We start from the raw sequence: 23,332 nt of genomic DNA on the forward strand, positions 1-23,332 counted from the left end.
AAACCATCTCCAGTAGAGCAAACCTTAGGCAAGCTTAGTCCTAAGCCAAGGAGATTACAAACCAGAACAACTCTTTGCTTGGGTTTAGTTTGAAGGATGGGGGGAAATTTAGATCTATCCCGATTTTATCTGAACATGTTTTTACACCCACTGAACCAAACCAGAGCATGACAAAGATGCGATTAGTCTGCTCCTCACAGAAGATCAAGCACATTTAAATTAGAGATTGGTTTTCTTTATTTTTTATGAATTTTAAGATGCCGGCCAAAGTTTTCCGGTATTGGAATTGGAGGAAGTGTAGTAGGGATTATAGTCTCTGACTGATATAGTGGTAATTTTAAAAAGTGTAGGCAAGATAAGCACACCTACTGAAATATTTTATATATAAATTGGAAGGGTATGAGAGTAGCATCGGGAACCAAAGTAACCACAGTTTCCCTGAAATTCTTGGAGTAGTTTATGGTTAAAGTGGGAAGGAAGGCACATTTCCTGACTGGCTAGAGAAGCAACCCAGGCCAAGAGAAGACAACCAGGACAGCTGGAACCTGCCATGCTTTAGGGGTGGGATGGGAAGTGCACTTGAAGCTCCAGGACTGTAGTTCTCATCACTGCCAAGAGCACAAGAGAAGGAGCTTCTACTCTCAGCCTGTGCTGCACTTGAACCTCAGCTACCAGTGCCCAGGATCAGGCCCATGGGGTCCACAGTTCAGAAGGCTCCATTCTGGTCCTCTGCCAATGACATCTTCCCCACATTCACTTTCATCCCACACCTCCTTCTAGACCACATTCTATGCAGCCAGACTGCGGTTGTCCTTTGTTTCATCTTTATCACCCTACCACTGCCTAGCAGATGTTAAATTTAAGAGAAAATGTAATAGACTACTGTTTTCTTAGGCTGTCTTCCACTGCACAGCCCCTCTCAGCTGCAGCAACTTCTTGAGAAACATCACGTTTAAAAGACCACACTAACTCATCACTTCAGGGTGAAGAAATAGGAAAATTCAATGAGTCTATGTTGGACTCCACGGTGGCTGGGCATGGGGGTGCACATCTGTAATCCCAGCTCTGGGGAGGCTGAGGCAGGGGGACTTTAGCTAGTTCAAGGCCAGCCTGGGCTACATAGTGAGTGAGTTCAAGGCCAGCCTGAACTACAAAGAAAGACCTATTCTCAACAAAACAAAAATAAACAAATAAACAAACCTAACTATAGAAAATGTGACTCACACTGTTTCTATTGAACCAGCCCTGCTCTAAAATCTAGACAAATTTTTGTGCATTTACGCACTTACACATGTATAATACTATATTGTTTTTTGTGTTTTCTAACAAAAATATACATTTCTTTTAAAGCTGAATAAAAACATTATAAAAAAGAAGTACAACCCTCAAATGCAATGAATTAAAGACTTCATTCCTCTTTTTCTTCCTTCCTATTTACCCCTTCCCTCTGTTTGTACTTGTCAACCTACAAGGCCTTAGAGTGAAGGAAACAATTACTCTTGGCCATGCAAAGGCTGAAGTGAGTTCAGCTAATATTTGAATTCAATCACACAGGTACAGAGTGACCAAAGGGTATCCCCTTGTAGGATAAAAGCAAAGACTAGTAAATAGAGGAAGTCTTCAGCATTAACGGGACTTGGACAAAAGACCCGTGAAACAGCAGCAAAAATGACCATTACTAGATCCAAATTTTCTATTCTCATCATGATATCCTTTGCTCAGACTTTTTTTTTTTTTGCAGTAGGCTAGGTTCTGATTTATAGAATATTAACATATTTTATTATGCATCTAATAGATTTTATTCTAAGTTCCAACAACTTCCATTTCAGGGGATTCTGTAAAAGAAATGACCCTAAACAAGCTCCCTTTATTCCCCACTTGAAAATGGCTTGAAAAACATAAATAGTTTACACAGATTGCACTTGTGTGAAGGTGCCAGAAGCACATACTCAGCAGCAAGTCCTTGTGTCTGCCTGGCATGCTGTTTATAGTATTCTAGCAGGGTGTGAGCACATGCAACATTGACAATGCTTACTTGGACTCAGTATAGAGCCTCCTTTGGGGCAAAGGAGAAAAAAAGAACATTAGGCATGCAAAACTTACTGTTTTCATTCCTGTGAGGTTTTGGTGGTGAGCTGACCTATTTGTGTTCCTGCAGTGACATGTTAACTAGATAAAAACCTGCAACTGAAGACTTTCTTCCTTTGTAGCTCTGCTGCTTCATGCTGAGCTTCCCAATGAGACACTGGATGCAGCAACATTTTCTCCTAGCTAGGAATTCTCCCAATTTTAAACTAAGTATTCCTGACAGGCCCCACGGAAAGCATTTGAAATGCTTCATCTTGACAGGACATTTGAAACATATCTCCCCCCGCACCCCGCCTCTTCACCATGTTTTTCCTCATTCAAGAAAGAGTAGAGCATAAACATACACTAGAGGTATACAGAGGTTTTTCAAGCCCCTCTGAGGTTGAAATAACATTTTGAAACTTAAAATTAAAAAAACAAAAAACAAAAAACCTCGCTGAATTAGGATTAACTTCATCTGAAAAGATACCATCTGCTGTGGCTGCCTAAACCCTGCCCCAACTTTCCCCATCCCAGGTCTTGGCAGCTACAGGCAAGGAGGGCCCCCCCTTTTTCCCTATGCCTCTGCCCAAGAAGCTGTCAGGAAGCTCTCAAGCAATATCAGCAAGCAGGAAGTGGGTTGAGGACGAGGGGGTCCCCACCCATTAGCAGCTGCTTAAATAGCAGGGAGGGGGACTTTTCTACAGAAAAATGCAGGTGAGCCGATACTCTAAATCAATTTATACCAAATGCTATCCAGTTGTTCAATTAAGTTAAAATGCTAAGAAATGACCTGGAATGCTCACCTCTTTGTTTTGTCCTCACCTTGTTTTTGGCATCCAGAAGAATAAAATAAGAACAGTTGGACTTGGCCGTTCAAGGGGAATTATTAGGCAACAAGAAGGAAGTGAAGGCAGCATGGACCAAGGGAAGCTGTCTGCATGGAACACGGTGTACCAATGATTAAATGTCAGGATCCATCACTGTCCACGTGGTGACGTCTACACGAGACTAGTAACTTGCTCATTCAGATTTAACCAAAAGGCAACTTTGACAGATTATCAGAACCTTTTGGGGAGTAGGGAAAGGAATGAGGTAATTTTAAAAAATGATTTCATTTTTTAAAAACATGGTAATATTATCACCTCGGTGATTTTGCTGTAGTCTATTCTAGTGCAATGTGAAAGTGAGGTTTTGCCAAAAGCCAGAAGAACATTTCCAAATATGTCATTCTAGATTATATTAGAGCTCTAAAATAAAAATGTATAAAGGTGTGTTTGTCCATAAGATCTTAGTGCATTTTTGCTAACACTTTCCTTTTAGAAGATGGTTGGGTTTTTCTTATGCTACTTTCTCAACAATGATTTAGTATGGCTTTAATAAGTGAATAAAGGCTGAGTTCATAATTTTATTTGTATAGTTAAGAATAGTTTTGTACATTCCCTTACCAGTAGGAAAATGCTAAATGGTTACCTCTGTGAATGTGTCCCGACTGGCTTGCAAGCCAACTTTTACCACCTCAGAAGGGTTAACCACGATGGCTTCTGTTAGTCCAGATCCGAGTCCAGCAATGGCAAATGTCTAGAAAAATTATATCAGTCATTACTTTCAAACAAGTGATCATGCATATTAGGTTAAGCATCCTATTCGTTACACTGTGCAGCAGGATGTTAGCATGAGAATGGAGAAACCCACACAAGTATACCATATACCATTACTAAACAACTTCAGGTCTTGATTAGATGCTGAGAATTCATGAAGAAGAAATTACAGAAACCATAAGCCACATCCTAATAATTTCAAAATAAAATGCCAAACCCCCATTGACAATGACTTTTCCCTTAAAAAAAAAGGATATTTCACTGATTTAAGGTGGATTCTAAAACATCTGCACAGATGATCATTAAGAGTTTAAATTGTAAATACAGAAGATCCTAATAAGATTACTGACATTTAGAAATGGGAAGAAAGGAGCTAAAGGTGTAGGGAAGGTGGGATGGGTAGGGGAAGGGTAATAAGGGAAAAGAAAAAAATGTGAGATAATGAAAAGATGAAAATAAAGTGTTTGTAGATGGGGAGGGGAGGAGGGGGTGAAGGGAGGGCAGAGACAAGGGGAAAAAATGAGAACCAAGACTTGTCATGTAGAGGTACAAGATCCCAACAATGAATGTAACTGTAATGTATCCCTAAAATGTACCAATAAACTCAATTAAAGCTGAAAAAAAGAGTTTAAATTACAAAAGGAAAGTTTCATTATAAAGCATTTCTTTAAATGCATTTATTGAACATACAAAAAACTCAAGGAACTGAGCCACAGACACATTCTTAAAAAGTTGAATTTCAGATAATAAAAACAGCATAGCTGGACACATTTAAATTTACAGTCATTTCCTAGAGTCTAGACTATTAGTAAACAAAAATTAATTTTTACTCATTCTTTATTTGTTCAAAGGAACAATTGCCCTATTGCCCTATTTCTGGACTTAAGCACTGAGTAACAGAAGGTGAGATGAGAAATGGTTAGGTTGTTCTGAACAACTCAAAATCTGGAAGATTTACCAAAAGATGATTGTATGCCAGCTTCTCACTAGCTGTCAGTTTAGAATTTAAGCGGAAGGAAAGAACAATTTTATGGAATTGTCTTTTCAGTACAATGTTTAAGAGTTTTCCAGAAAATGTGTACCCAGAATAACCATGGCAATTAAAATACACACAAACATACCTGTAAAACAAAATGAAGCAAAGCCTCCAGACTGGATGCCAGAAAAAAATAATTCTTTGCTGCTGAATATCTAATTCTAGGAGAATAAGTTCTACTGTATAGGACCAGGAGAAGGATAAAACCAATGAAGAGGAGCAGATAACTCTTCTTAAGAGCCTCTAATAGCTTCAAAATAAGAGATGAAAAGAAGGAAGGGAGAAAGGAGTGCTCTGTAACCTTAGCGAGGCAGGTAGGGTGGAACAAAGGAAGGATCCAGATCTGGGAGGTGTGGGTTTAGGTCCTAGTTCTGCTGCTTCCTGGCTATCTCGTCAAAGCTGCCGCAGACAGTAGCATGTGCACAGACAAACTTGCTCAGCCAAGGGTGTGGGGACTGAAGCCAGCCTGCACCCCACTTGCCAATCTACAGCCCTGGAGAGCAGCAGTCAGGAGAAGGGACACGTTCTCACAATCCTCTTACTGGGTGGTGTAGGAATCACTGAATGTTTGATAAGCCAGAGTTTTTCATCTATAGAATGGAAATAATATCAGATTTTTGTACCTCAGAAAGATATTATAAGGGTCAAAATAATGTATGTGAAAAGTTCTGTGAAACTTTTCACTCTGTGAAAGTGGTTTTCAAACACCGTTGTTCTTGCACATAGAGAGAAAGAGTAGTATTGCACAGTCTACGAGAGAATGAATAACTAATGATGTATGTTCTCCTTTTAACCCACTTCATTACAAAATTTTAAGTATAATCAGATATTTTATTCATTTATCTCCGGCTTCCATCACGGAAGCCAAAAGCAGAAAGAATAAAAATTCCAGGTCTTTAGCTCTTCTGACTGGGAAAGCTAAAATCCAGATGTTCAGGTTTTTATTACTTACTATATGCAATCTTCCAACTAATTCACTTTTTTTTGTTTTTCTATAAAGCCCAGCTACAATTGCTGTCAGAACTAGTGTTCAGCAGTCCCTTGTCAAAAGAATTGATCAGCGATCAGCAGATCATGTTACTTAGGCTGTTGCAGAGACATGCTTCACTATTGGGTTTCCAGTCTCCTAGGCGTTACATGTGAACACCAGGGCGTATTTAATGGCTAGGTATAAAAAAATGAGTTCCAGAAAAGAGAACTGCATACACTTTGCAAGCATTCAGTTATAGTAGCTAGAGTGGCCAAATACAGCCCCTCTCTCACATAATACCAACGTTCAAGCCAGATGGCCCTCTGGAGACCATATTTTATTTTCTCTAGCTAGGAAGTTTTTAATCTTCCCTTTTGTAAGATGTTTCCAAAGTTAAGGATGATATTAAGGGAAGACACCATGAAATTAAAAACAAAACCTTAACATAATTTTGTGAGATTCATGGCAGAACTGCTCCTTTCCAAGAGGGTATGCTTTGTCTGGGTAGGAGTCTGGGCAGGAGATCTTTTTATCTTACAGAAAGTGATAGCGATAGGTTTCTTAACAGGATCTTTTCTAGAAAAGGAGCATGCTTGGTTTTAGAAAACAGATACTTTCAGGATCATCTCCTTGGTACAGTAAATATTCTAAAATGAATACTTACAAGTGAGGTACTAATGGCCCCTAATATATAATGGCTCAACCTATAAGTTTTTAACTTTATGATGATGCTGAATTGACACACATTTCATTCTTGGAATTTGTGCCTTTTCCAGGGTTAACTACATGTGCTACCATCCTCTCTCTTGAGATGTTGAGCAGTGGCAGTGAGTCACAGTTCCCAGTCCTAATGCTATCAGGAGGGTAAGCAGTAGATATTCTAATGTTGCAAAGGTTTGATGGTGGGCAGGCCAGGTGTATTAACTACAGGACTGTATTTTCAGTGTATGGTGGGATTTTCAGCAGGAATTCCATTGTAAATGGAGGAACATTTAATAATTAAAACTCAGAACATTGCCTCACTTATGAGTTTTGAGGTACATTTTTTTTGGGGGGGTGTAACTTGCCAATTGAAGCAGGAATTCACTCTGTCTTGTTTTCTTTCACAGGTCTGCAAGAAGATCTTAATGCATGTGTTCTCTCTTTGAGGCTCTTGATGCACACACATTTGGCCAACATAATTTGACTCACTTTATGAAAAGCAGTAAAGTCACTAAACAGAGAAGAGGCATAGGGAAGGGTTCAAATCACCAAGTGAATTTTGTGTAATATTTGAGCTGTGCCTTTGTAAGAACAGTATTCTCCTTGGTTGAGTTGTTTACAATCATTCTTATAAAAGGCCCTTCAGTCTGCGACTGACCACAGAGTGATTTTATCTCAAGTGACTTGAAATCTTTATTTACTATAGCTTGAGCAACAGCTGGAAAAGTGACCTGTTAGGAAATAATCTCAGGCATACTGACTTTTGCATAAATAGATATATGCAGTGTGTATGTAAACATATGTATGTTTTGGTTTTTAAGAGAATCTTTGATAAATGTACTCTTTATTTTATATTCTTGACCACATCTCATATAGGACTTTCCAGACGAATTATTATCATAAATTCATCACCAGGAGCTATAAAATAGCCAAATTGTGAGTTATTAGGAAGATGGCTTTCAACAAGAAGCTGAACATTGAATAACTCAAATTCATATTTTAGTAGCTGGGCTTGGGGAATCAAAAAGGTTTTTGTTTCTAGATTTTGCTTTACAAACTAACACACACACTTAAGTATAATAAATACTCTCACTTACCAGTCCTGGTGACAGTGACACATATCCTAGCAATTTCTTGTACTGTTCAAAGGTGAAAAACTGTGAAACAAAACCAAACCCAGAGATTTATAACAATTTCCTGCAACAAGCTCTTTACTTGGCTAAGATTTCTATAGTAAGCCACGTATTAACCAGCATTTAAAAAATGATAAACCATCTAACACTGTTATAAACCCTGTCTTGGGTAGTTGCTTTTGGATCTTATTTTAACATTCACATTTTTCAAATGCAGTTATAATAACCTACAGAAGAGCTGATGGAATCCTTTATAGCAGCAAATGAACCATACAACTTCCATTTACCATGACCATTTTGAGTTTCCCCAGACATCAATAGACTTCTTTTTTATGGCAGTGATTCAACATTATAGGCACAGAGACCCAAAATCTTTGGTCTTCTATGTTTTCTCTATGAACTGCTTTCCCAGAAAATGCCCAATTTTCTAACACACTTGTAAAAGACATCCATTTCTCAGCTTTAACTTGCATTTATATTGCTGTGTCTCCTAACTGCTCCATGGAATTTCAACATTACATGGTCTGAAGATGCCATAATAAACTAGAGAAGGACCCAAAGAGGTTATCTCGTTACCTGCTGCCTCAAAGCAAGATTGTCCTTGACCCGAATCAAGAGAGACAGAAACTTACTCCTTCCTTTAAAATCTGATGATGAAGATGCTAATTCCATCGGAAGATGCTTTCATTGTTGGTATTGTTTGCAACACACAATAATTACATTTATCATGGGGAATAGGTCCACATACATATTGCATCCTGATCATTTTTACACCCCTCCCCCACTATCCTTTTCTTTACCCTTCACCATTTTCCTACAAAGGACTCAAATTTATACTTTATGGCTGAGAAGTACTCCATTATATATATTTTATATGTTGTATATTTCTTATATAAAATATATGTCACATTTTCCTTATCGATTCATTTGTTGATTGGCACATAGGTCACTTCCATAATTTAGCAATTGTGAATGTGCTGCTGTAAATATGGATATAGTTATTGTAATATATATATCTCTCTCCATACAATAACTTTAACTCTTTTGAGAACATACCCAGAAAAGGAATACCTGGGTCAAACAGAATTTCTAGTTTTAATTTTTTGAGGAATCTCCATATTGATTTCCATAATAGTTGTACTAGTTTACATTCCCACCAACAGTGTAGAAGGGGTCCTTTTTCCTCTTAGCTTGCCAACATTTGTTGCTTTTGGGGTCCTTGATGATAGCCATTCTTATTGGGGTAAGATGGAATCTCAGTGTTGTTTTGAATTGCATTTCTCCAACGGCCAAAGATGCTGAACCCTCTTTTTTTTATGTACTGATTGGGCATTTGTACTCCTTCTGAGAAATGTCTGCTCATTTAAATTGCCCATTTTAATGGGTCTTTTGTTTGGGGGGGGATAAGTTTTGAGTTCTTTGTATTCTATATATCAGACCTCTGTCCAACAAGTGGCTAGAATCTAGTTTTCCATTCTGTAAGTTGTCTCTTCACATTGTTAGCTTTTCCCTTGCTGTGCAGAAGCTTTTTAATATGATATAAGCCCATTCATGGATTCTTGGTATTACTTTTTTCTGCAATTGGGGCTCTAAGAAAGTTCTTGCCTATGCCTATGTCTTCAAGAGTTTTACATATTTTATGGAAGATTATACCTAATATTATTTTCTCTGCAAATCTCTATGGATGGAAATCTAATTAATTACTTCATATAATAGATTCCCCTTCTCTTTCTATAGTCCAGATTTTGGGAAACAACTCTGCTTGAAAATAATTTTTGCTCCTGATTACTTGTTGGGTATTTCACTGATAAGGCACAGGCTTAGGGCTTCCTAATAATGATTCTCAAACCCAAAGAAATGGCTTGGAAAACAAAAGCTTTCTACCCTATTTCTTTAAAGTCTGGTAAAATATGGAAATAAAAAGAAGAACAAATGTGGAGGCCAAATAATACCCTGATATTAAAAAGAGCTAGCTCCTTGTAGACATGGCCTTAGTCAGTCTTTGTACAGCACAAGAGACATTATCATTATACCACCAGATGGATTTTGGATTTTTAAAGAACCAGAAATTCCTTTTATGTCATCATCTTTTAGATCAGCTATGGACATAGACTTTTAAATAATGGGGACTCGCTCATTCACTTGTATAATAAATATTTACTTGATTCTTTTCATTCTTGGCACTGAAATGCAACCAATAAATCAGAAACCCCTGCCTTCTTGATATCACACCCTGGTAGGTGGTGATAAGTTTTAATGAGATATATACTAGAAACTATAAATAAAGTATTATAGGATTTTTTTTGCTGCTCATTTGTTTTGTTTTGCTATTTAATTTTTGTTGTTGCTGCTGTTTTGGTACTAGAGATTGGACTCAGGGTTTTTGTACCAAGCTACATCTCCAGCCCATATTTTATATTTTGAGATAGGTTCTTCCTAAATTGTTAAGCTGCCCAGGCTGGGCTTTAACTTGTGACCCTCCTGCCTCAGCTTCCTAGAGTGCTGGGCTTGCAAGCATGTTCCACCACACCCAGCTACCATCTGCAGTCTTCATGGAAGATTTAGGTGAATGATTACGATGAAATAATTCAGGATCCTGGAAACAGAAAAGCCCTACAGGTCCCTGTACAAATTGTTGGGATATTAAATTCAAAAGTGATAAACAATATATTATGACTCATTAAGGTAAATAAATAATGCTTAAAAGTAAACATTTTAATTTCTACTTTCGCACGAAAATCTAGCTGAATGTTAAGTGAAACAGTATCTTAAGAATAGAAAATCGAACTCTTCTAAAATGGATTTTTCTTATTTTAATAGTAAAATAAGTGGCATATTATAAATGTAAATAAGTATTTTATATTTCAAAAGTGAAATAAGACAAATGTCTTCATTGTATTTGAAATCAATGGTTATTAAAAACATTCATTCAACGTGTCAGACATCACATTGTGTATCTATCATGTTTAAAGCCTAGAAAACTGCTAGAATTATATTCTTAAGGACTAATGACTAGGATTTTAATTCCTTTCCATACAATGCTACTACTTTATGGCTTTCATTTTTTAAAATAATTTCTCAGCCACAGCATTCGCTAATGCAGAGATTGATAAAAGTAATGTCACATAAGATATAAAGCTACATCCTAAGAATGAAATTCAGAACATCAACATAAAGTTTCTTCCAAAGTCATGGAAATGCATGACTAAGGAATTTTGAAACCATCCATATTCAATTAACATTTTTTAGGAACATTGAGCATAAAATCTGGACTATGGATGAATTATGCTATATCTAATTTACACAGGTACCTAGAAACTGGTAATCTGGCGGGATTGAATGGAAAAGTGTGAGAAGACAGGGGACATGGCTACACTTTGCTTTGCTGATGCAGTTCTCTGCCTTTCCCTTTATGCCCAGCAAGCAACCAGACAATCAATGCAATGTCCCTGATACTCTGTTCTGGGATGTGGTTTGGCTGTTTTTGTCTTACTTTTAACAAGTAGGGCTTATGTAGTGCTCTGTACAGGGCTAATTCTTCCCACTCCTGAGGGAAGAATTTCTGAGCACTCCTCAAAATGGCCTTTGAGTTTTGAGGTTTCCCAGTTTGGCTGATGGGTACAGGCACTGTTTTCAGCCCTGTGTGACTGCTGGCCATTGTCCCTCTACTCCTCTTGAATGGTTCTTTCCCAGGCCTTGCTTGTTCTCACTGAGCAATACCCGTCAAATACGTGAGGGTTTCTCTGCAGATCTCGGGTGTCCTCTCCATGCAGCTTGCTCTGCACTGCTATTCTATCCTGTCAGCTTTAGCTACTTTGCTCTCCCCAGCCTCTTAGCTCCTTATTTCCCCAAGGAGTCTACTGGGCTCTGCCTTTACTTCCCTCCCTGCCTAGGACCTGGAGACATTCTCAAGGGAGTAAGCTGGAGCATCTGCATGGCTTATCTCATTCGTTTCTCATCTTTCAAATATTATCTTTCACTGTCTCATGTCCAATGTTTCTTTCTACATATGTTTCATTTATTCAGTTGAACACCTACTATGTGTAGACCCCCAAATAAGTGCAGGTATACAGTAGTGAATAAATAGCCTTCACAGCTATAATCTGTCATGAATTTGGTTAGCACAAGGCAGTCCTTGATATTGGAACATGGCAAAATGGTATTTCTAGACAGATGAGACTTGAGATTGGACCCTAGAACCAGGAAAATGGTGCTTCCTGCCTGTTAGGACCAGTTGGCCTCTTTCTTAGGTCTTTATTTCACTGAACTGCAATGCTAATTCTGTCTTGATGTGTGAAATGAGAAGTTTCATTGTTTTCATCATTTATTTAGCATCAATGAGTCTTATTACTGTAACAATTAATCTAATTTCAAAGAATAAAGTACAAAGTTAAAATTGTCTGTTTCTAATTATGGTAACAGTTATAACTGAAGGTCCACATCAATAAATATACAACACACACACACACACACACTCACACGCACACACACATAGTCATGCACATATGCACACAGTGTCTCAGAATTTTTTCTGAAGTAAACTTTGATGACATACAATGAAACAGTTTATGATGTATGAAATCATTAGAATCAGGTGATTGCTCTCCTCACAACCCTAAAATAAATATCTATAAAAATGAGTGTTTTCATACATTGTGTTGAAAAACTAGTACTATCCATCTGGCAAAGATACACTTAACTCCGAGTTGTACTTTAAAAAGCCAACACACTTACCATATGTCTCAATAATTTTAAGGTAAAATCTACTTGAAACAAGATGTCTGGGACTCACATACCATATCCAGTTGCCCAAAAGTTCATCTGTTAACCATTGTTCTGGCACAGAACACTGCTTTTTTTTTTCTTTTTGGTATAGACTAACTTAGTTTTGTAAAGTTCAACTTTTTTTGGTAAAAGATTGTTCAATGTTGATAAACCTTAATCTTCTTATAGTTTAAATTGTCTCCAATATGTAGTATTAAGAAAAAAATATTCCAGGAAAAACTCATTATAATTTACTTTATTTATACATGTAAAACACTGCACAAATGAATATATTATTCCACGGAGACAAAGTGACTTTCCTTTTGAACAGGAACTCTGTTCTGTTTGTTTACTTGGGCAATCTTTTATCAAGTGAAGCCATTTCATAATTCAATTCAGCCCTTTTGTGTACTGTGGTGAACTTTTTCCAGATTCTCTACAGCGATTCAGGCCCTTATAATGAAATTTGTATTGAAGTAATAATATAAAAATCACAAAAACTTTAGCAGCAAAGAGAAGAGATTTATAAAGAAAGTATGTTTTGAAGCTTTGTTTTCTGAACTCTAGACCTGAATTATATTCTATTAAATTACTATTTTGACATAATGTAAAAAGTTGATGTTTGTGTGTATATGTTGATTATTTCACCATAATTTTCAACCCAGCTCCCCCCGCCCCTGACTTACTCAGTAAAAGTATTTTAGCTGTTCCCTCTTGCCTTTCAGGAATATTGGGAATATAAATTGTGTAATGTACATGAAAAAGACTTTGTCATTATAACAAATGACATAAAGTTGGAAGGAAGTTGTTTAGCCAGTTATTTTTATCTAAAGACAAAGCCATATTTGGTGATACCAGTAGTGAGGGGGGAAGGGAGCGAAGCCACCCAGACCTACTGTAATCAGGATTTTTGTTTGAGAACATATGAAAAGCGTGCAGATGCAGATCTTTCATCTGTGGAAGTTCTGGCCCATCTCCCTACTCCTTTACAGATACCGACCCACAAGGAATACATAAAACCCCACAGTTACGTGGTTAAAGAAATGGAAATCAGGGTAGTGGAAATAATAACCCTGTAAGCACTAAACAGATAATTTTAACAGGGGAGGCTAGGGGAAAATCAAGTTCACAGGCCAAACAAATATGCTATACACTAATCATATACAAAGAAATATAGTATATTTCATAAAATGGGACTAATTTAGGAAGGGAGGTTTTTCTGCCGCTCCTCTTTAACAATTATTGCTCCAAAGGAAAATTTCTGAATTGCTTTGAGAAAAGGTCCAAGCTATTTTGTGGCTTCTGTGGTTTGATTACATGAATTTAATTCACCACTGTGCTTTTGTATAATTTCCTCATTAAAAGGGAGTACTTTTACCTGAAAAGAATCTACAAACCAATATACATATTCGAGAGATTGGCCATCTTGATTATAATAAAATTTATGCTGCAATTTCTGCATTAAAAATTTTAGTGTTTTATGTTTAGGTCATCTTCGTGTTCCCTTGTTTATTGTGGGGTATTTTAATGCTAATGCTATCACGACACCCTGTTTTCCCTTGGTGAGATGGCATATGGTCCTTACCTTTACTGCTCTTTTGGGAGTTTCTGCTAAGATGGGTGGCAGAATTCCCTTGTAAAAGCCAAACAACCTGTTGGAGAAATAAAAAATTTTGTATAAGTAAGGCAATTGGGAAACAGGTAATTCTGTCTTTGTTTATGCATAGAGCAATTAATCCTAAAGTTTGCCCAATACTTCAATGTACCTACCACATGGGTCATGAAGTTTTCCTTTAATCCTAAAGTAAAGCTATAAATTCTATCTTTATTAGTGTGATATTTAGAAAATGAACAAATGATACTAAGACTGGGATTCCTTTGGTAACTTGCCAAATATAAACATAATTTAGATGAAGTTGATCTTTCTTGTCCTAATGAATCTTTAATTTATTTCCTAAATTGCTTGATACAATTTCAAAGTATCTACAGTCTTGCGTTTCTTTCCCTCTTGTAAGTAAATGAGGTTAGAGTTACATCTGAACTCAGTAGACTGAACCTTTTTGGGGCTAACAAGTTGATGAAATCTAACATAGCGACTTGCTTTTTTTGATACACAGCTTCTTTCGGTGAGGGTAGCAAAGGATTTTTCTTATAGCTTCTAAATTGTTGGCTTCTTAAAGGTAAGGTATCCTCTGTGTTTCTTATCTTAGAGTCTTTTAGTTATGTATACTATGATATAAAATCCTTAAATACATTAAGTATATGGATTTCATTACGAGAAAGAAAGGAATCAAATCATCCCGATATGGACTTCCTCTGCCCATTATTTTTTACTTATTGGATCATGTTAATATTATGATAACCACACATGTGATTTGAAGAGCTACAGGAATTCATGAATTTCCCATCTCCCTTTCCAGTCCAATTTTAACTACTGATATTTGACATTCTCACATCAACTCTTATTTCCTCCAATTTCATGTAATATGTAGATCCTTTTTATATTCAAAGTTCACTATCAATGAACAACTATTTAATTTTTAGCACGAGAATGAGTAAGCATAGTTTTTGTCTTTCCAAAAGATAAGTATGATTCTCTTGAATCGAAGTCCGACACCTATATTAGGAGAGGTTATTAGTGGTCTGATCTTTTCTCATCTGGAAGATTATACCTGGTTATTTGTGGGAGGGAATGCGAGGAGCAGAACGCTTGAGTAAGTAAAGATTTTAAACTAGAATGCTCAGATTTACAGAGGGACCTGAAATCCTGTACGACAGAGAAGAGTTACAGGAGGAACAGTGACTGAGCCTGGAGAGTGAACTGAGGGAGAAACACGACGGACACGAATTTGAGAGACAAGCATGGAAGAGCCATACTAGAACTTTCTGATTCCAGGTAGTAGAATTGCTGGAAGCAACAAGGAAGGACAGATTTTTTTTTTTTTTTTTTTTGGCCAGTTGGAGCTTAATAGAAGTAGCACTTTGATAGGACTATCTCAGATAGAATGGACTCTCCGGAAGAGGGGTGAGCTCTGATTCGGTAAGTCATCAGTAGCCTGCATGACCGGATAGCAGAGATCGGATGATTGAACACAGCAAAAGAGGGACTGGATGACTCTCAAGGTCCATCTGTTTCACTCCTCAGATTCTGTCATTCTAAAACAAAGAGCAAGAAGACATACAAAGGCACCTTTCTGAAAGAGGAATTTCTGCCTTGCTTCAGTTTTTCCGCCCTCCAGGGTTGTACTGCTTCTCTGGAAGAGGACTGAAGTCTTGTAAGTGAAACAGAAGGACTTCATTTTAAAAGTGATGGGAGAAAATATTAAAAAGAGGTGTAAGGCAGGAGAGAAGAGAGAGGCAGCTGGGAGAAGCATAAGGATTTAATCTGAAAAGAGCTGGGAGGTCCACAGCCCTCTGCTTCATGCTGGCGAGGCTTCGCTGCTGCGCCCTCCTTCTCCCCCTCCGCTTGCTCCTTTCATGTGCGGCACCAGAACTTGTCCCACCACCCCGAACTTCCTGACAGTAAATGGACACTCTTAGCTGGAAGTTCTCGGGGTCGTAGGCAGGCTTTGCTGGCAAAGGGAAAGCAAGAACTATCTATTCCTTTGGATTTCCCCCCAGTACGTCCACTGCAGGAGCCTCTAGAGGAAAAGTCAGTCCAGGACCGCTTCTGCAGAGAATGCAGCACCCAGTCTTTGTAAACCACCGAAAGCAGCATGGTAGCACAATGTGATACAGACGGTAGACTGGGCTTGACTGGGCACCTTACTCAAGTGGGTCCAAGTGGTATTCTACTTTGTGCCAGTTAACCGAATCCAAACTAGGCCTTTCAGCTTCTTTGCTAAACGTTTGGAACTGGAACTGGAACAGTCAGTCTGGTTCTGTGCAGTTAACTAAGGTGTCAAAGTAGAATATCAATGGCAGTTATGCCTTCCATCATCTGCAGAAAGCTAATCTCTGGTGACAAAGAGAAGGACGTCACTATTCAGGGAGACACAGAAACAAAAAAAGAAGAGAGTCTTGGTGCTCTGAGTGTGACGCTGCTGTTAGGATTCCTTTAAGCGTAATTACTGCTAGACTCTTTTCAAATATTGGTATTTACTGCTGCCTTTCATCCTATGAGATACCTGGAACCACATCCAAAAAATTCTTTTTTGCTTAAATACGAGTTGGGTTTACTACTTGCAACCCACAGTCCTGGATCCAGAAATTAAACCCCATGGTCCTGAAGTGGTAACTGTAGGTTTCCTAAGCTATGTCCTCTCAGAGGAGGAGAGTTTTTCTCAGTTAATGAAGTTATATACAAAATATGGCCAAGAAAAAGTAAGCAAAGGCTATTTTTCTAAGAGGAGACAATTAATGAAAGTTTTCCTGTTGTAAAACACGATATACAGATTTTAAAAGCAAAAAAGTCTTGTAGGGCTGGGGATTTAGCTCAGTGGTTCTGGCACCTGCCTTGCAAGGGCAAGGACCCGAATTCGATCCCTGGTACCAAAAAAAAAAAAAGCAAAAAGTTGTTATATTTTATGTAAGAGAGAGCTTTTTTCTGCTAAAGAATGGATGCCTATATTCACATACAAGCTTATTCTACTTCCATATGGTTTTATCTCGTATGGAGAGCACAGAGATTTCCAGGACAATAATCAGGGAAGTGACATCTATATTAACAAGCTTCATTCCGCTTCTTGAGAAGTGGATTGCTGCCTTCCCTCACCTCCCTGGATGAATGAACAGTGGGATTCTAAGTGTTTATAGACTGTAAAGACATCACTTTGCTTTTAAATTTTGACCTGCATCAAGCCAATAGGGAAAATCTTTAGAGGCACGGGACTCTTTATAAAATTGCAGTATGAATTTCATCGAAGACTTCATATTTTCTTCTTAGATTTGTTATTTCCAAGAAGTATGAATTTGATTTTAAATTATCTTGTGTAGGCAAATATTAACTTGGATACTTATGGGTTTTCATTGATGTTATAAAAAGTAAAAATAGTCAAAATTTGTTGAATGATTTCTGTGTATTAGCTGCTATAAGAATAAATATATATAGTACATACACATATTAATTAATCTTATTCATATTGTATAGCAAGTTCTTGAAGTAGGTACAAAGTACAATAGAAAACTACAGTGAATGTTTAAATAAAGCTGTATTACAATGAAGTCCACATTGCCATTCATAGCCCTCAAAATGCTCTCCCTCACTTGAGGAACACCCTTGTTCCATCATTGTTGCCACTGTCTTTTTTTTTGGTACCTGGGATTGAACTTGGGTCCTTGTGCTTGCAAGGCAGGCCACCGAACTGCTGAGCTAAATCCCCAGCCCTCTTGCCACTTTCTGAAGTAATTCTTGAAGTCTTTTACAGTGAATGTCTTTTGTTGCACTGTTGTGGCTGCCTCAGGGCTTGAACTGACTCAGAATGTATAACTTTTGTAGTCATTTTGATGTTGGGGAAGATCCAGAAGACACATTTTGCTAGATTCAGAGAATAAGGTAGATAAAGACATACTACAACCTTTACTAGCCTGCCTTTCTGTTGTGTGGCACTTGGAAAGCAGTGTTCACCAAATTTTTGGTTGCACTTCATAAAGACACTCATGAAAGAGGACTTCCAGAACTGGTTCAGAAAATGGCATGCACAATGGGATAGAAGTGTTCAACGTAAGGGGAAGTATTTTGAAGGGGACTAATGATAATGTGTCATTAACTACAATAAAGTTTTGAATTTAAATATTCATTGTATATCTTGACCACACCTTGTATAATTATTTTCTTCATTTTGCAGATGAACCCTGTTGTCATATCATTACCAAATGGGTTTCAATGAAATAATTAAGTTCCTTTGCTATCTCACAGTCTGTATCCTTGACTACTGTACTAAATCACATAGAAGGTTCTTTTTGAAATAAAACTTGTTTCCCCTGTTGCAATGTTTGGGATCAAACCCAGGAGCAAACAAATAGTAAGTAAGCACTTTACCACTGAGATATACACCCACCCTGAAATGAAATAAAAACTTTGGAAAAGTTATTATTAATTGCAAGGTTATGCAACAACAACACTTTGTCATTTCTTATTTCAGGAAGAAGCAGAAAATGTAATTAAAAATCAGGTCTCTACTTCCATTTCCATTCAATTCTGCTGTAAAGTAATATACAAATATTAACTGCATAACAAATAGCAATGGACTAAGATGAATAAGGCTGTTTTTGTGAAAGCTTTTGGATTGTCCACTACATATTTTCTAGTTGTACTAGAATAAGGCAAAAAACAGGCTTTGGGATAAACTTTTCCAATTTAAGATAATTTTTCATCTGTAATAAGCATACCGAGATAATTCTGTCAGTGTGGGACAAAGGTAATTAATACTTGGGTAATATGATAAAGCACAGAAACCTTAATATTAAAATTAAAACTGTTATTATCTAAACTCTCGCCTATGGGGGAAACCAGCCATGGTAATCCTATGCCTTGCTTGTGAGTGGGTTAGATATGGACATTTAACCCAAAATTAGCCCAGTGGACCAGGAAGATGTATACTGGAGGTCATGGAATTCCAGCATAAAGAAGAAGAAAACCATTCCCTTTGATGGATGTTACCTTGGCTCTATGAGATGCCTGTGCACCAACATCAAGTGTGCTCTCATTGCCCACAAGCTAAGGACAGCAGCACAGAAAGATGAAAAAGACCTAAATCTCAATGACATGGTGTGGCTGCTGCATTGACCCATCCTGGCAGCCCACCCTTAAATTTCTGGTTAAGAGACATTAAAAGTAAATCTTTACCACTTGAGTTGCTTCAGTTATGTCTCTTGTTAACCTGCAGCTAAAAGCATTATGATACAAAGAGTCCTGGGCACCTCATTTCTGAAAAAGTCTCAAACTGAAGTCATATTGAAGCCATAACCCTATGGTAAATGTTAAGAAAAGCATTTAGAAGGAGATTGGGTGAAACATTTAAAAATAGTTTTAGATTGCTTCTCTCAGGAAGCCAAGCATACATCGAAGCCCTAACACACCGATAACCTGTGAGAGCCCCAAACCACACAAGGCAAACATGACAATGGGGCGCTGAAGTCGTGAGGTCATCATGATCCTGGTGAGAGCTGTTGTTCACAAACCTGGTCAACACAGAGCACAGTACTATAGTACTGGATCACATTTGGTTTTAATTGTATAATCAAAACAGGCCTTGTAGTACTTATGTCCATCTATAAAATGAAGATCAAAAACTAAATTGCATTTGTTCTTCTCAAAGACACAACTCATACACAGCTTATTTTAAATGCAATAATTTTACCCCTCATTTCTCCCCACCTTCATTTTCAAAGTGTGAAACTGTCTAACATATGGGTGGCAACAAAGGCCATGGAACAACCAAGGAAAAGACACTTACTGTATGGAAGCAAGCAAGAAAATGTGGAATTTTCTGAGTTCCAGCCAGTGTCCAGTCGTGGTGGCTTATGTCCAGCAAGTCAAATCCTTGAAAATGCCTTCCTGATGTCTCTGATTAGTGGAGTCTCATTTTAGGCTACCCTTCTTTAAGATCTAAATTTTAGTCACCAAGACACCAGGCAGACAGACAGACAGACAGACCGATCTTTAATTTATCACATACTTGACAGCACCTTTTGTCCATTTTGATGACTGAAAAAAAGCCACTTATTTTAATTTAGCTACTGAAATCTTAAGACTTTGTGGTAAACTGTGGGAAGGCACGAGAGGGTTTAACATTCTCAAAATCTGACTCAGGTAAAGAAACTAAAAAGGAGTGGAAAAATCGCATGTCCATCTGCCCCTCCATTTTTGTCTGAGTTACTCCCCGGTAGGATTTGCTGTTATTTTTCTGACTTAATATGTAGAAAATGTTTGTTTAGAAATTATTTGTAGACATCGTAGAGTTAGGTGACTCTACAAGCCAGCTGGGAAATTTCCTAAGTTTCTAGGCTAAATCTGTTAGTAGCGAAGTGTAGAATATTTTTTTCTTTGTACAGCAGTTACCAAAGGGAAAAGAAAACATCATAACTTCTTTACAATTGACCTTTAGAGAGATTCAAACTCTGTTGTCTTATCAAAAAGGTTAACATAAAACTCAGTTGAGAAATTAATGAGAAAATGAGTACTATACAACAAAACAGTGAATAGACTGCTCCTAAGGAGAGAGGCAAAGGTCAGGGTACAAATGTGCTGTCTGTAGAAACTGAAGCTGTAGCTGGTGCCAGAGGGGAAGTGTTTTGGAATCCAAATGGCTAAGACTTGTAAGTCAGTGGGGCAGCCATCTCAGTGGGTGAGCCAGGATAAAGATGTACATTATCTGAGGCTGCAACTGTCAGCAACAGAAATGATTTCCAAACTGAAAAGCCACTTTCCAAGCCACCTACAACACACAGACAGCATGAGAAGGATGCTTTCACCTGGATCCCACTTCTTTGCCAAAAACCTGGCATTCAGTAAGTGTCCAGAGCAGCAATAATATTCACCGTTGAAGCATGAAATAGGAACAACAGGGAAAGTGACACCAGATTCCCAGTTCGGGAAATTGGAAAGCATTAACACGTCTGTATACCTACCAGAGCACAATTGCTACATTTTATCTTGTTTCAACAGACAGGATCTAAATGAACATCACCATTCAGTTCTGTTCTTGGCAACAATCCAAGCTCATCTTTGCTACAGTTGATTTTGAAGCCTTACAGTCAATCCTATCTTCACAATTTGTCCTTCTTTCAGGCTTCAGGCATCCTACTGATTTCCATTTCTTGTTTGGAAGCCTTGAGTCATCTCTTCTGGCAAAATGACCAACTCAAATCAGTCATTTTCTCTAAATTATATTGAAATAGGGATCTTGGTATTTGCTGTTTTCGTCCCCCTTCTTTCATTCACATCATTTCCCCTTCAAGGATCTCCTAATACAAAGCTGATTGAAGGCATACAATATCCTCTTTCTTCGGCTGCTGTCAAATCCAAATTTCTTACCCACATGCTGCGTCTCTGTAATTAAAACAATGAGGGCTGCACTCAGCCCTGGGTTATGAGTACACTGCTTCCATTGCTGGGTGAATCGTGTGTCCCAGGGCAGAATTCTGGCCTGACACTACACCTTTAGGGCATTATTCTGACATCATTTGCACTCCACAAATCTCAGCAATTCACAGAATCCAAATGAAAGAGTGGGGTTTCATGGCTCTGTTATTTGAATTATGTAGAATCTGCAATCTAAAGTTCACTAAATTGCAGGCATCTTGGGACTATTCCCATTTAGTGAAAAAAAAAAAGGAAAAACTGTGTATCTATCAAAACAGAGGGAAAATTTCTCAATAAAAGTAAGAGACAGTCTTTTAAAAGCAGCAAACTTCAAGGAAATGATATATAACAAAAGTTTTAGCTGACATTCTAACATACAACTAACAAAGATGTTCTCTTCTCAGTTCATGCAGTTCATGTAGTTTTTATAACTCATTGCTGAGAATTAAGTTTCTGCATAAGGTCCTCAGATATATTTGTTACTCCAAACCATACCACTTTCATTAATATGCCATATGGAGGAATTCTTCCCCATTTTCCCAAGTACACATTTTAAAATTGACTCTTTAGTATGATTTCACCACAGTTAGACTTTGTAGATATGTCTAAAATGAAGTACAACTTTGGTTTTCTAAGACACAAAAAGACGACTTTTGCTGTCAATATCATTTAGGAGGTAGGTCTATGGCTCCATTCCCTGGAAAGTTGGCAGGGAGCTTGACTCACAAAACATGTTGCTCAGTTCAGCTCAAGGAAGGCATTAGCATGATATGAGAACCAGAACCCCAATGGAAAATGTTAAAGGAAGAAAAAGCGAAAATGATATTTGAGAAGCAACCAAAGTGGTAAATAATATTGGTAAAATGTCTGTGTTAACTGCCCGTTGATCTGTAAGTGACTTACTTATAACTGACTATTCCATAAGTAGTAATTTTAAGTGACAGTGGATTACTTTGCTCATAAAGGTGAATACATTTTTCATTGGAAAATAGGAATGATTTAAGGGTAGTTTTTCCAGTATATTTCCAGTATAACTCTACTCTCTGGGCTGGGATGAAAGCTAGGAAAGATAACCTAATCATTGAGTTCAAAAGTCTTCCACTAGCCAGGTCCCAGTCAGCTTTTGGCTAAACAAGTCCCACAGAAGAATCTCTTTCCTCTACTCTGATAACTCCCATCTTCTCAATGGCCTCCCTTTTCACTTACCCTTTAAAAAAAAACTGTATTAATGCTGACTTTATTGTTTTTTGTGTGTCCTTAAAATATTTTTAGCTATAAGATAAATGGGCATCATTTTAGCAGATTAGTACACATGTATAACATAATTTTCACCCCACCCTCTCCAAACCAGCTGTATTATTCAGCTTTCCCATAGTCACTAAGATGCAGAGCAGCTCTATTTGGCTCATGGTTTCAGGGAATTCAGTTCACGGTCACCTGGGTCACAAGCAGAAACTTTATGGTAGAAGGACATGGCAAGAGTGAAAATGCTTAGTTCATATTAACCAGGAAGCAGAGAGCAGAGAAAGAGTCAGAGAAGGGGAGAGTGGAGATAAAGACCTGAAGATCTTGGCTTCCATGACTCACCCAGACACACCCAGAAGTGTGATTTATGAATCCTCTGGGTGACTTTCCAGCCAATCAAGTTGACAACCCACCTTAACTGTTACACATCCCTCACACTCCCTTTCAACTTTCAGGTCCTCTCTCTCTCTCCCTTTGTTAGGTTTCATACATGAAGTGTCATAAAAAACTACAGTGAATGTTCATAATTTTTAATATTGTTTTCTTTTGTCTTTTTGGTACAGGGGATTGAACTCAGGAACCACTAAGCTGAATCCCGGCCCTTAAATTTTTTAAATGATAGAAAAGGTCCACATTGCTATGAATTCCCATCAAAATACTTCCCCCGTTGCTTCAGATACATTTATCCCATGCTCTTGACACTTTCTAAAGCAATTTCAAGAAATCCTCTTTCATACCTGCCGTCGCAGCTGCACTGTTGTAGTCGCCTCAGTGTCCTGAATCATTTCA

At 37.8% G+C, this 23,332-nt stretch overlaps 1 protein-coding gene across 1 annotated transcript in view; it reads right to left on the reverse strand.

Moving 5' to 3' along the window:
• Slc25a21 (solute carrier family 25 member 21) overlaps positions 1-23,332 on the reverse strand; it is a 474,275-nt gene that overhangs the window by 32,781 nt on the left and 418,162 nt on the right. Inside the window, exons 4-6 of the mRNA XM_010632665.3 lie at positions 13,859-13,925; positions 7,474-7,533; positions 3,541-3,648 (exon numbers count right to left, since the gene is read on the reverse strand). Coding sequence (XP_010630967.2) covers positions 3,541-3,648; positions 7,474-7,533; positions 13,859-13,925 — 235 coding nt within the window. The remainder of the gene's footprint in view (positions 1-3,540; positions 3,649-7,473; positions 7,534-13,858; positions 13,926-23,332) is intronic.

The sequence above is a fragment of the Fukomys damarensis genome, unplaced genomic scaffold (assembly GCF_012274545.1).
Source record: "Fukomys damarensis isolate Sample0158 unplaced genomic scaffold, DMR_v1.0_HiC HiC_scaffold_17, whole genome shotgun sequence".
NCBI classification, from domain to species: domain Eukaryota; kingdom Metazoa; phylum Chordata; class Mammalia; order Rodentia; family Bathyergidae; genus Fukomys; species Fukomys damarensis.